General features: G+C 26.5%; 1 protein-coding gene across 2 annotated transcripts in view; it reads left to right on the plus strand.

The window, feature by feature from the left end:
* LOC122854945 (homeobox protein homothorax) overlaps positions 1 to 14128 on the plus strand; it is a 194321-nt gene that overhangs the window by 60892 nt on the left and 119301 nt on the right. For both annotated transcript variants that reach the window (XM_044155982.1, XM_044155983.1), the window contains exon 7: positions 2178 to 2307. In XM_044155982.1, coding sequence (XP_044011917.1) covers positions 2178 to 2307 — 130 coding nt within the window. The remainder of the gene's footprint in view (positions 1 to 2177; positions 2308 to 14128) is intronic.

Here is a 14128-nt window from a genome sequence, read left to right on the forward strand (position 1 = left end):
AATTGTAAATGAATTGATGTTTAAAGTGTGTGTATATATTAAAGAAAGCTACCGCATGTATGATCGTGTTGTCAGTGTGAATTTCATTGCGTGGAAAATGTAAATATAATTGTGGGTACGGGTGCTGACATAAAACAGTAAGATAATCCGTTGGTCAGAAGGCACAGTGCCACCATCACAGTAATAAATTGTAATTTATGATCCTGAAGTAACAACGGTGTGTGGTATATTCATTGGAAATTCAAAACTATCTTCAGTCAATTCATGTGTATATACATATATCATACACAATCACTTTTTTTTTTTTTTATTATTTATTTTTATATATACATTTATATTTTAAAACCACGCAATTTAATATGTATTGGATATATATATATGTATGCTCGCAATGTGGTTGGTTTTGAACATGTCTAGATAATCTCTAGACACTCCTGATGATGCCACGATTTAATCGATCTTAATATCTCTCTCTACTTCTTCATCTTCTTATTTTATTACAAGATATATATTTTTTTTTCTTCAACTTTCACACAACAAACTATATAACCACTAATAAATTAATTTGTATCCAAGATTTACGTATCGTAGCAATAAACCAGTCAACACTCTCCTAGCACCACTTATCTATTATAAATTGCATAATTATATGTCATTAAATTATGAAAAATTAATATATATATAAATATAAATTAATGAAGAAACAATAACGACATTGCATACAAAAAAAAGTCTATTTTTTTATTTTAAAAATATTTCATTTATTTATCAAAAACACTCGTAAAAGATCATAAAATTTATAATGATTTATTTATATTTTTTTTTACGACATTTAAAATTCATTAAAAATAAGCTTGTTTTTATATATTTTTTTTCATCTTAAAATCACAATGATCTTGCCTTGACAATCTACAAAAAAAAAAAAATCTTTTTTAACCTTTTTTATATATATATTTATTTTTAAATTTATTACAAGTAATTAAATTTATTTGATTGATATCATGTTTTGACAGTAAAAGTGTCTATCTAATGACTGAAAAGTTGTAAATTAAAAAAAGAAGAATATATTAAATTGGTTATTAAGGTGGGAATAAACAATGATGCGGGTTGTGATTTATTTATAATTGTTGTATAACATAACATGAATATCCGGTATGTCAAATTAAATAGTTATGATTATTACATGTGTTATTCTCGCAGTCTTAAATTTAATTAAAATAAAAAAAAAAAAAAAAAAATTGTATATGACATATTTGAAAGAGTCAATTATCCTAAAAAAAAAAAGAAGAAAAAAATTGTACTCATATATATATATATATTCATTCTAAATGAAATCGTGTGTAGGCAAAAGGTTGAAATAAATAATTAAGAGACAAAAGAATTGAAGGGGTGACAAAAGTGACAATGAGTGCGCGTCGAGAGCGTCAACCAACTAAACCGTTTATCATTGCATCGACACAAGTCACATAGTTTGTTGGGGACCCCCTTGACCACTTAAAAAATGTTGATCCAGGGCGTTTAGTAGGAAGTGACGTCATTTTTATAAAAAAAAATTATATTATTCTACATTGTGGCTACACTTGAATATTCCATGAAAAATAATCAACTAAATATTCATAAATAATACTAACAAAAAAAGTAAATATTTAGTTCATATTTGACATTGAAATTATAATTATTTATTTTCATTATCAGGGCCATTAAATTTAATCAAAACAATTTTAAAAATAAAAACAATAATCGTTGTTATTTATTTCAAAAATAAAATAAAATAATAATATAATACTTTATGTATACTGACACAGCCCACGTGGGAGTTGGTATCAATCACTGTTGTTCATGTTGATTAAGCTCCCTTCGAGTTTATATATCAGGTCAATATCTTGCTCTTAATATTAAATTGTCACACATTGCGTACTCTTCTTGCTTGATATTGTCTGATGTACGCCAACGTAAATTTACAAGTCATCAATCCCAGCAGGCTTACTAACATGTATCCATTAAAAAAAGAAAGAAAAAAAAAACAAAAAAAACAATTTGATGTAAAAGATGGTGTCACGCATGTGAGACAACGACACCAACTGATGTATTAAATTTTAGTATATGCTTTGACTTTCATCAAGTGATGACAAATGACTAGTTATTAATCGTAAAAATTTATTTTTCTTTTTTTGCAGAGGCCACCATCTTCATCACTTTCATATCCCGGTGCGGGGGCAAATGATGATGCACGAAGTCCAGGAAGTGGTGGTACACCAGGGCCATTGAGCCAACAAGCACCTACTAGTTTGGACTCATCAGATCCTGGTAAGTTATCAATTATTTATTCAACAAAAATAAAACAAACATTTTTTTTTTGATTTATTTTTTTTTATAATGATATGTTGATGATGATATTGTTGAGGACAATTAAGACCCTCTTATTGCTCTCTTTTAAATTTTACAAACCAACATCTATGTATATATATTTTTTCGTATACGTCAACACGGAAAAAAAAATAAAAAAAAGAGTCATTCAACGCCACCACTCGAGAAAGGCTAATGAGCTGACTCTGTGTGTGTCAGTGGCGTCGACATCGTATATCTGCCCTTGAACTTTTTTATGACTCTCTCGCACGTTCATTTCATCACGAGCTTGTATATTCAAGATCCAAAAAAAAAATATATATATAAAAATAAAAATTCTTAACTTATATATATTATCATTTTTACTTGCATCAAAATTCAATGATAATTGTTGTTAAAATTATTTTTTTATTCGTTTAAATATTATTGTTGATGAATGCTTTTTTTTTTGTTTTTAAACTTTCAAATATGTGATTGGTTGTTGGTATAATGTATCACGCCAATGTGTGAATATTTTGTTGATGTTAAAAGTTCAGTCAGTCACTGGAGGAAATACAAGTTCACGACACCATCCCATAAAGATTCATTAAGCTCGTGTCGTCTATATTTACTGTCATGCCAACATTATAAAAAAATTCCCCTTTTTTGTTCATGATAATAATATGCCAACTGCCATTTGAATTTTGTACTATTAAAAATGAAAAAAAAATTATTTTAAAATCAAAATAATATTTATTTTGAATGACAATCATTGGATACAGCCAAATTTTGTTAATTTTCATTTCATAGAATTTTGTCTTTTTTAATCGAAATTTTTTTAACGAGCCATTTTCCATCAAGCCTTATAAATTCTTTGAATTGCAGCTTTATTTCGATTGAAGATTTCGATAACTTTACTATTTTTTTTAAGGGCAAATAAACTATTAAAAAAAAAAAAATAAACGAGCAAATTTGAATTGTAAGTAGTGGTACAAATTTTGTCGTAATATTATTTAAATATTTTAAACTTTCTCAATTGAGAGTCACTGTTTAAAAAATATATACCCATTAATGCCGACAAGATCTGTCGAATTGACTCCGTGTGATAAACAAGACTGCGCGCACTCAGCATGCTATCCTCTCGTCAATTCTCAATTATACTATTATTTATATTTATATATATGTATATACATATAAAATGTCGATGATGGGCTCACCCACCTTGTTTATGCACCACACATAACAAAGATATAAAAATTATTATTATATTCACAGAAATAAAAATATATAATGAATAATAAAAAAACTTTTTAATATTATAAAATTGACGTTCAACATGCGTTGATATAATAAATATATATTTAAAAAAAAAAACTTTTTATAGACATCAGATTGTGACTACTTTGTGTGTTGTTTGTTACTCTATATTACAAAAGGGTCTTGGACTTGTCCAACATTTAAAGATTGCTATCGATGTCACATGCTTCCAACAGAAAAAAAAAAAAAAATTTCTCGTTCTCTAACAATAAAACACCACGTACATATTTCATTTGTTTATATATTTACTATTAATATAATTTAAAATCATCTCAAAATAAAATCCCTCATATCATCATAATTTTATCGATTGTAAAATAAAGATAATTCAAATTTTTTTAGCTCTTAAAAAAAAATATGAATAATTTTTATTCTCTTTGTTTTATTTATGACAAAATATATATATTTTTTTTAAACTATGAATAAGATGTTTAAAAAAAAAAATATATATATAAATGTTTGGTCGTATATGTTTGCGTTCGAGATATAATCAACCGCTTGTATTTTTTTTTTTATTTATTTTTTTTTTCGTTAATACCTTTGCCCTCGCTTTAATACATATTTCCTTTTAACCCTTTTAATATTTTTTTTTGTTTTATTTTTTAGCTTTTAAAATTAATTTTTTTTTTCTTTTTCATACAAGCATTCACAAGTTTTTATTTTCATGAGTGTATGGGTATATGTAAGCCGACCTAATTTACGCGTTTCCGCCCCGCAAAAGTTCTTCCCGATTTGCCACATATGTCACACTCTCATATTACCGAAGGACACAAGAAACGACACCATCATTTGCATTTGACCAAAAATTTAACGTCCCACACGTTACAGTGTTATTCCACTGACATTGCTGGATAGTGGATATAAATGGCGTATTGGTGGCAAGAGGGAGAAGAGTCGAAAGACGAAAGATCACACTGTTAAATTCTTGGAAATTTTTTTACTGATGTGAAGAACTCTGATGGTATATTGCGAGGGTTAGATACAAGTAATGAGGCTGATTTCGTATTTTTGTGTTTTAAAAGACTCTCCATATCAACTGCTTATCAGTATCATTCTTGTTTTTTTTTCCTCTCTTTTCATTTTGCCCCTCTTGTTTGTTGTATTTTTTATTTTTTTAAAACAATCTTTTGATTCTCATATATACCAGTTTTAAATAAAAAAAAAAAACCTACAAACACTATCAACACTTGGCTTATATCGAGAGACCTTTATGTCGAAAACTTTCTTATACCTTGTTTCGTTTTCCGGTTCTTCTTGGTTTTCTCTTATTTTTTTAATTTAACGTAAAATGTTTTAAAAAAACAAGCAATGATACTTTGGTATCTTCATGCAGCCAAACAAATGTCCAATTAATTTAATTTTTTTTATATTTTTATTTTATCAATAATATTATTTTCAACAAATTTATATGTTAATTTTTGCTCTTGAAGAACTTTTATCGGCCAATAAAATAATAAAGATAATACGACACTCGAAAGTACACTCAAGATTTAAAAGATTATTATAAATTTAAAAAAAATGATTTTAACGATGATAATATTAATATGAATTGAATTTTTTTATTATTATTATTATTGATAATTTTATTTTTAATTTACAAACAATGAGAATATCAGAGTCCATTAAATATATAGATGTTTATTATTTTATTTATTCTTTTATCGTCTGGTGATGATTAGTTTCTTGTTAATATGACGTTGATCAGTGAGAAAAAGAAATTTCGATTGAGAAAAATTAATTGGAAAAAAAATTTATCGGTTTATTGCAACAGTGTGTGTTTGAATAAATGTCAAAATACGTGGATAATTTGAAAATTAGTTTTAAAATGAAAATATAAAATTTGTGCGTATATTACTAGAGCCATATCATTCAATATATAGGTATATTTGTATTTTTTACTTTTTTCAAGTGCTAAAGCTGCCTGCGTTTTGTTGGGGGAAAAAAATCAATTAAACCGCTTACGTGAAATATCGAAGCAATTACGAACGATTGCCAAATCCAGGCACACTATCGATGGCCACATTATCGCGGTACCCAGACGATCAAAGAGAAAATAAAAAGTTTTAAAAATAATTTTTTTTTTTTTTTTCAATTTTACTTTTACATTGAGCCACTGCTATTATTGTTTTTTTTTATAAATTTAAAATTGTCCTTGTTTTCCATGATCATGATGGGTGTGTTTTAAATAAAATAAAAAAAAAAAAAAAGCACAAATCAATAATACAATAATAATTTGGAAATAAAAAAATAAATTTTTTTTTTACTTTTTTTGTCTGATACAGAATTAAGTGCCAAGAGGATCGATAAAAATACTTTTAATAAAAAATGAATATTTGTTATTTTCAATGAGTCATTCATTATAATTTTTTTTTTCATTCAATTTTGTTTTTTTTTAGTTTTATTTTTAATTTGGTTTTAATGAATTTTGATAAAACTAAAAAAAATAATTCAATCAAAATATTTGATTAACAGAAATTTAAAAATTAGTTTTTTTATTTTTTCATTTTGTTTATAATTTTATATATAAAATAAAAGTATATATTATAAACTAGTTGAGAATCACTGATCGACAGCTGCATAATCCAAGCATATATAAGATAACCAAAACTCTACTTTGACTGTATGTTGTTAGCTAGTTCGCGTGTATATATATTGACTTGATTATTTTTATTTTTTCAAGCTGGCTATGCATAAATAACCGGCCAAATTGTTAAACTTAAAAAAAAAAATAAAAATAATAATAATCATAAAAATTAATAAATAATAATAATAATTAATGATAAAAATAACTAGCACCGGTCTCTTTGATTGTCTTCTAAGAAATATAATTTACGCGGTTTTTTTTTTTAAACAATTTTTTTAAATTTATTTTATATGATTTTTTTTTTTTTTTTTTTTTGACACAAGAAATTTCACAGACAACATCAAACGAGATAGAAAAATAGAATAAATCTTATTTCAAAAATAGTAAAAAATTAATAAAAGACATAATGTTTAAAAATAAATTTTTTATTTCAAGTAAAAAAAAATATATAATAAAAAAATCACAGCTCCCATGAATACAAATCAATTTTTTTTTTTTTTTTTATATCAAAAATCAATATAGCAAAATAAGAGAGGGTTGAAAAACATTGTACTTTCATTTACAATTTTCTTGTAAGTAAAAAAAAAAATAAATAAAAAATAATAAATAAATAAATAAATATAAAATGTAGGTGGAGCATGCCGTAAACACCATTTCATCCGACGAAAGTCTAAGACTCTAAAGCTTTTCCGCAAGGATTCACCATTTACTATGGTTTTGCTTCAGTGGAAAAACACCCCTTTTGCTTCTTTTATTTTCTTTTTTTTTCACCAAAAGACAAAGCAAGAATGACAAGAAGAGTATAGAAAAGCTGCCGCCAACGTTCCTATCTATCCTTCCATCTTTTCTTGCATTCCTCTGGGTATTACACGCCCCACGACATCACTAGAGAGACTTTCCTCTTACTGAATTTTCTCTTCTATTCCAACAGAGCCATTCTGTCTATCTATCTTTTTCTTATTATTATTTTTACTTGTTTTTTCCTTTTTTTTTGCTTGCCTCAGTGTTTTTACCACCATCCCAAAAAAAAAAAAAACAACTTGGACTATATCCATTGAGACTTTTTCAAATCCCACTGCGGAACATTTCGAATCCATTATGGATTCATTGCAATCCATTAACTAATTTTTTTATACTTGTTTTTTTTTTTTATCTATACTTTTTTTTTTTGTTATTATTGTTTTTAAAAATACAAAAATAAAAAAACAAGAGGATCGACGTTGTTATCTGATAAAACTAAATTTGCTATGGAGTATTATCTGAGGTAATATATGAGAAAATGTTTTTATGGTTCACTAAGAAACCATGAAAGCATATATATATTTGTAACAATGTAAAAGAGACAACTTTTGTGTCAGGGTGAAACAGAGTAAAATTTCGATTTCTGGTACTTTAAAATGTCCCATAAGTAAATACAAGAGAGCAAGAAATATACCAATAAAAAAACAAAGAAAAATATACTCAGTTTGGATTTGGATATAGAACGGAAAGTGCAGTCATCCAGAATAAACGAGAAGTTGAAGTTAAAACTTTTCAAGTTTAAATCTTTAGTGTGGTGTTTGAGAATGAGTTTGCGTTGATGAAACTTTTTCGTAAAACTTATAGGAATGAGAAATGTTTAAAATGTGGGGTTGTCACATCGTTTTCTTTTTCAAATCACCACACCCAAAAAAAAACATTTTTATTTTCTCCATATATAAAAGAAACCATTGTTCTTTTTTTTCTTTTTTTAAATAAAATTATCTAAAAGTATGAAAAAGTATTTGTTTTCATGGAAAACACATATATATGTCTATTTAAATAACAAAAAAGAATTAAACTTGTTTAGCTGTTTGTGCCCTTATTTAAATAAATGGACCACACGTTATGATGTTGAAAAACATCATTGTGTTATACAGATAGATGCGACATATTTTTAAAGTATGCTGATGTTAAATATAAAACGTGAGTCAGGGTAGCAAAATTTTGATCAGGGTAAAAATACACATAGTTACACTAAATTGTAAAATAATATAAAATAAATATTTGTGATTCTCTAGAACTCATTTCACGTGTCATCACATTTTTTTATTTCTAATGAGTTGTTTGTCATTTTTTTTGTATTTTTTAGAAAAGACTAAAATGCATTTGAATATTCCCAAACCATAAATAATTTCTAGTGTCAATATTTTATCTAAATATTTATCTTGAAAGAATTTTTTTTTCTTTTTATTTCATTCGATATCGCGTGTTTTTTTATAAATAAAAATTGAGTAAACTCAAACCGAGGGTGAATAACATATCCACATGTGTTTAATCTATACAGCTGATCGATTTGCAATCAAATATTTCACTGCATTATATGATTTTAACGTCTTAGAACAGACATGTCACAAGCAGCATCGTCATTCATTTGACAAGTGTTATTTTATTATAATTTGAAAGGAAACAGATTCTATAAAGTTTATTTATTGCAACAAAGAATATATTATTCTTTATATCATTTCATAAATTTCGTTGTATTTTTCGTTAAAATAAGTATAAATTTGTCAATTCCTTCATCAAATTAATAGATCTGATCAACAATTAATAATTTAACTCGTTCATAAGTAAAATAGACACAACAAACATGTATTTATAATTAAAAAACAAAAAAACATTTGTAATATATATAAGCATTCAAGTCAAATCTTTCTAGAAAATCAACCATGTTTTTTATTTATTCAATATTTGTTAAATAAATTAATACAAAAAAAAAACTAGTTTAAAAAAGATAAAGAAAAAAAAATTTAATCAAACCTAAAATTTTTGAGGACCGGTCTTATTTTTTGTATCTGATTCGGATTTACAAAAAAAATATGAGAACAAGGAGGTAAAAAAAAAAAAATTACTAAAGAAGCATAGCAGAAGAACTGGAGAAAAAAAGTCGATGTATTTTTCTTTCTTCATTTATTATTATTTATTTATTTTATATATATATATTTTTTTTTAAGTTAAGAACGAGACGAACAGACTTTGCTCTTGGTTTTCAAGCATGTGGTCTAGCGCTACAAAGAGGTTGCCACGTTGTTAAAATAACCACGATGATGCTCGTGGCAAGAAGGCGTATATACATATATATATAAATGTTATTCTCTTTTTCATTTCATTTTTATTCAATATCAGTGTATTTATGCTTACGTCTGGAATGAGAATTCATTTATATATATGTGTTGCTGCACACGCACAAATATATAAAAAGAAAGATATAGAGTTTCTGAAGGGCGACGAAGAGTCGTCACATGTGGGTAGCAGAAACTGCGTGAAACAGTGAGTGGAATCTTTACATTGTCGTGTATATGTGTATATGAAAAGACGAATAAAAAGACATAGTTAAAATAAAATATAATAAATATATAAATAAAAGACAAGATGAGTGGTAACCAACCAAACTAATGACGGTAAATTTCATGACGACGACCAAGAATCGATCATCTTGTTGCCCAACTGTGAAAATTTATACAATTCACATCTTCACTGGACGTCTGTTTGTGACAGGTGTTGAGATCTTGTGTAACGAATTACCAAGTCGATATAAATACATTGAATTTTTATCAAGTTCATTGAACAAAAATATAAATGTTCATGATATATATTTTCAAGTTTGAGGACCACTGAAAACAGATAGACTTTAAATTAAATTAGTATTATTTTTATTTTTTTTTTCAAAACCACAAAGTAGATGGCAGTAAAACGACAAAGTTAACATAAACATTAACATTTGACGGGCGTCACTTCCTACATGTACTTTTACATTCAAATATAAATAAAATACCTTTTTTTTTTTTTTTTTGCAAATTACAATTTACAAAAGTAAATATGGTAAATTAAAATTTTCCTCTACGGTATTACCTTGTGAAATTTTTAATTATTCTGATTGAAATTTAATTACAGGATTGTTTACATGGAAAAATTTCAATAAAAATACTTAAACAAACTTTCCACGAGAATGCAAATCGATGTACTATTGAAGATAATTTGAAAATTGTTGGAATTGTTTGGGTTTTTTATTTTTGTTCATTTCAAATTGATATAAAACTATTCGTTTAATTAATTTTCAATAAATTTTTGGGCATTTTGGTAATTGCAGCTTGGTGACATGAGTATAAATACAGCAAATTTATTATAAACTCCAATTTTGTAAATACATAAAATAACGTAATTATTTATAAATACTTAAAATATCATTTGAAATGTTTTCCTAGTTAAAGTTATATATAATTTTATAATCTTAAATTCTTATCCAGCTTTGAAATTTAGATTTACAATTACTGTCAAAGTTCAATCTTAAAGATCCTTTTTTTTTCATCCTAAAGCTTGGAAATTACCTCGTAAAATCGAAGTAAAAAAAAAAACAAAATTGAACGAGAAAATAAGTTTAATTTATTTTCAAATTGAACCGATATCAAGTGGCACCGCTATCATCGATTACGGTAGAACTTATTACGCATCCGACTTACAATGGTCTTTAGATATCGGTTTTTTTTTTTTCCATTTTACTTTTCTTTCGATAAAATATATAGGAAAAAAGAATTTACTTTTTTTTTTTTGCCTGGAAAATGTAGTGAAATAATGGTGAGAAAATAAAAGTTTGAGGGGAATTCAAGTATGAGAGAGAAATTGTTGTAAAGTACTAAATCATAAAATGCTTCTAAATTTGGTAATAATCAAAGTCAGTCATGTGTATGATTAAAAACGTTGGTAATTGTATGAAAAGATATTTCGTTAAATCCGCAACTAAGATGACAATCTTTGAATATCTATTGCAATAATAAATTTATTATTTATTTGAGTATATTAAAAGTTGGTAACAATTTAAATGAAACCTCAAGAATGAACGTGGCTTTTATCTATATAAGAAAATATAAATTAAAATAAACAAAGTTTTGTGATTAATAGTAAAAAAAAAATTACGAGAAATTTACCAATTAATTTCATCATTTAGTTAAAAAGTTAATTATTATTTTCGTATTATTTTTCATATATTTATAAGTAAGACTCGTCAAAAATAAAATCGATATATCACAGTAAAACTGTTATTATTTTTAAATCGTTTAAAAATAACTGTATCAATCACATAATAACTTTCTTTTCTTTTGCTATACATAACAATTCAATTTTTTCAAAAATATTCTAAATAAATATCTAACCTCGTATATTAATATAAATCGTATAATTTAAAAATAAAATAACTAAATTTAAAACTATTCATTAAAATACCATTATACAAAAAACTCAATTGATGCGGAAGATAAAAGACGTAATAATGATTGTTGGTGGGAGGTCGATGGTAATTACTTGATTGCTTTTGGTCTTGATGAGAGTTAGTATTTCATAATATTGTATAATGATCATGATAATATAAATAAATAAACGATGATGAGTTTTATTTAATTCATCAAGTTTGTATGTATGTTAGAGTTTAAAAAAAATAAAAACAAATATAAATGATGGGAGCGAGAAGAGGTCGTGAAGGGAGGGGTCAATGGATCCGTAAAATTCTTTGACTCTTCAGTTTGATGGTAAAAACATGCCGATCCGTCACATGCAGATACCATTCTATGCCCGGCTTTTATATACACATGGGGTGAAAATACAATAAATAAGGGAGTTTGTACCCTGCACGCATCACTGCGTTCTTTAAAACGACCTGCTTTTTTTATTTTTATTTTTACTGTATATATACTGACACCGATGAATGCTTGATTCGAGTTGTGCCGGTTTAAAAATGCATCTATAAAATGTATGTACAAAAAAAAAAAAAAAAAAAAAAATTGGGTTGGTCGCGACGAACAGACAAAAATTTCTCTCTTTTTATTTTTTCTCTAACTCTCCCTGTGCATACATAGAAAAAATAAAGTTAGGGTACAAAATAAAATGCTGCATTGAAGCACACGGACCGTTGCATTGTGTCACTTATTTTCATTCAGTTCTGATTTTGCGGTCGGCTTGCGTAGCGAAAGAATTGAAAAAAAAAAAATTCTGTATAAGCGTTTGAAACCCCTAGTATTTTTATAACACAGGGTGAACGAATTTCAACAACATTTATGTAACTACAATTACATAAAATTATTACATATTAGATTTGTTTGTTAACAAATTATTTCAAATGTAATCAATGATCAATTTTGATATGTATCAAAGACAGCTAATCGAAGTGGACGTAGTTGTAAAATATAACTGTTGCTTGCCATTCAACTTACAATGCCACTTGAACTGGTACAAAAATATTGAAGCCCGATCGAGTATATAGATAAAATAAATAATAATTTTTTTTGAATGTTTTGTTATTGTAACGTACGTGTACAATTTGAGTATAAATATATAATTTTTTTTTGCCGAGATATATACCTACTGTGCTGTTGAAAAAATAAAATTAAAAAAAATTAAAAATAAAAGGGGGACTTAATATATTCATATCCCCTAAATTTCGAGGGAAATTTATTTGGGGTACATTAATTTTTAATTGGGACTATTTAGCTTGTCTCATATGTGACATGGTGTTCAATGATTTCCATCATTTTTAATACCTACACATAAAAAGACACAGAGATAAAATTATCTCGTTTAAAGTTTTACTATTTGAACAAAGATTTTTCTTGATTTTTGAGACAACCGGTCAACTGAAAAGTCAACTGAAAACAATATATTGTTTTGATTATAAACAAACAAAGAAAAAAATATATTTTTTACGAATCTTGATTTAAAGTTGCACCCTTTTGGCCTCTCTTTATTCTCATTCAGTATATATATCTTAAACTTCTCACTTTCTCTTATTGATTGTACTCACGACCTTTCACTTAAAACTTCTTCAAACAACACTCGACAGAGCGATAAGAATGAAATGCCATGGATGAACAATGAAGGTGTCGTTGCAGGAAATTATACAGCAGTTATAAGTGCGTCTCTTCACTCACTAAGCAATTGTCTTTTAGCATGAGTATTGTCTGTATATATATACCTTGGGGTCTCTTGCTTCTCATCATACTAAAATACTGAGTGAACACAACCGTCTTGTCAGACACCACAAGACACAATGAGAGATCTAATCGTGAGTAAAGTACTTAATATCTTAAGATTCATAATATAACGCTTATTTGGGGTTTGATATTTACATGTCATGGTATTTATGATGAACAAGCATAACACCATCAATGACAGCTATATATTTCTCCTAAAGTGTTGTCGTCGTTTTGAATACCAATTTAATTTATAATTGAAAATAAACTGTTTTATAAATATACAGACGACCATGTGGTAAAAATAAATGACAAAACTCCGGGAGCTTAGCTATTTTGTTTGTTCAAATGGTTAAAACACCGGATATTTGTTTGTACCACGTGAACGCTCATGAGTATTCGCCATAAACATTTGAACATTAATAACATAACCATGCGATTAATGTGTTGTCCAATTGATAAATTAAATATCAAATTTTAAACGCAATCAGATATACAAAGTAATGAATAATAATAGCCAAGTAAATTTTAGACTTGTTCCGTGTAATATCGAGAAAACCTACCCTCCAGACTTTCAAGATGTTATACCTCATTTTCATTATGTGTCAAATATTGGGGGTTAAATTATCATGAACCTATTTTTCTTCACTTCAATATAATATTACCTTTTTTTTTTTGTCAACTTTCGTATCACTGAAAAGTCAGATATGAAAACGAGACTTAAATATTTTATGAGACTGAAGTAAAATGTTATTTCATGTCGTTATAAAACATCACAACTTGAGTATCAACACCCTGTAAGCATCATTATCATTTTAAAAATGCAATTTTAACTTTATTAATGGTAAAACGAATTTTTATTTTAAAATAGCTTTTGCAAGTTATGTTTTTTTTAAGTTACAATCACTCGCAATATTCTTTCAGT

Source organism: Aphidius gifuensis, linkage group LG4 (assembly GCF_014905175.1).
Source record: "Aphidius gifuensis isolate YNYX2018 linkage group LG4, ASM1490517v1, whole genome shotgun sequence".
NCBI classification, from domain to species: domain Eukaryota; kingdom Metazoa; phylum Arthropoda; class Insecta; order Hymenoptera; family Braconidae; genus Aphidius; species Aphidius gifuensis.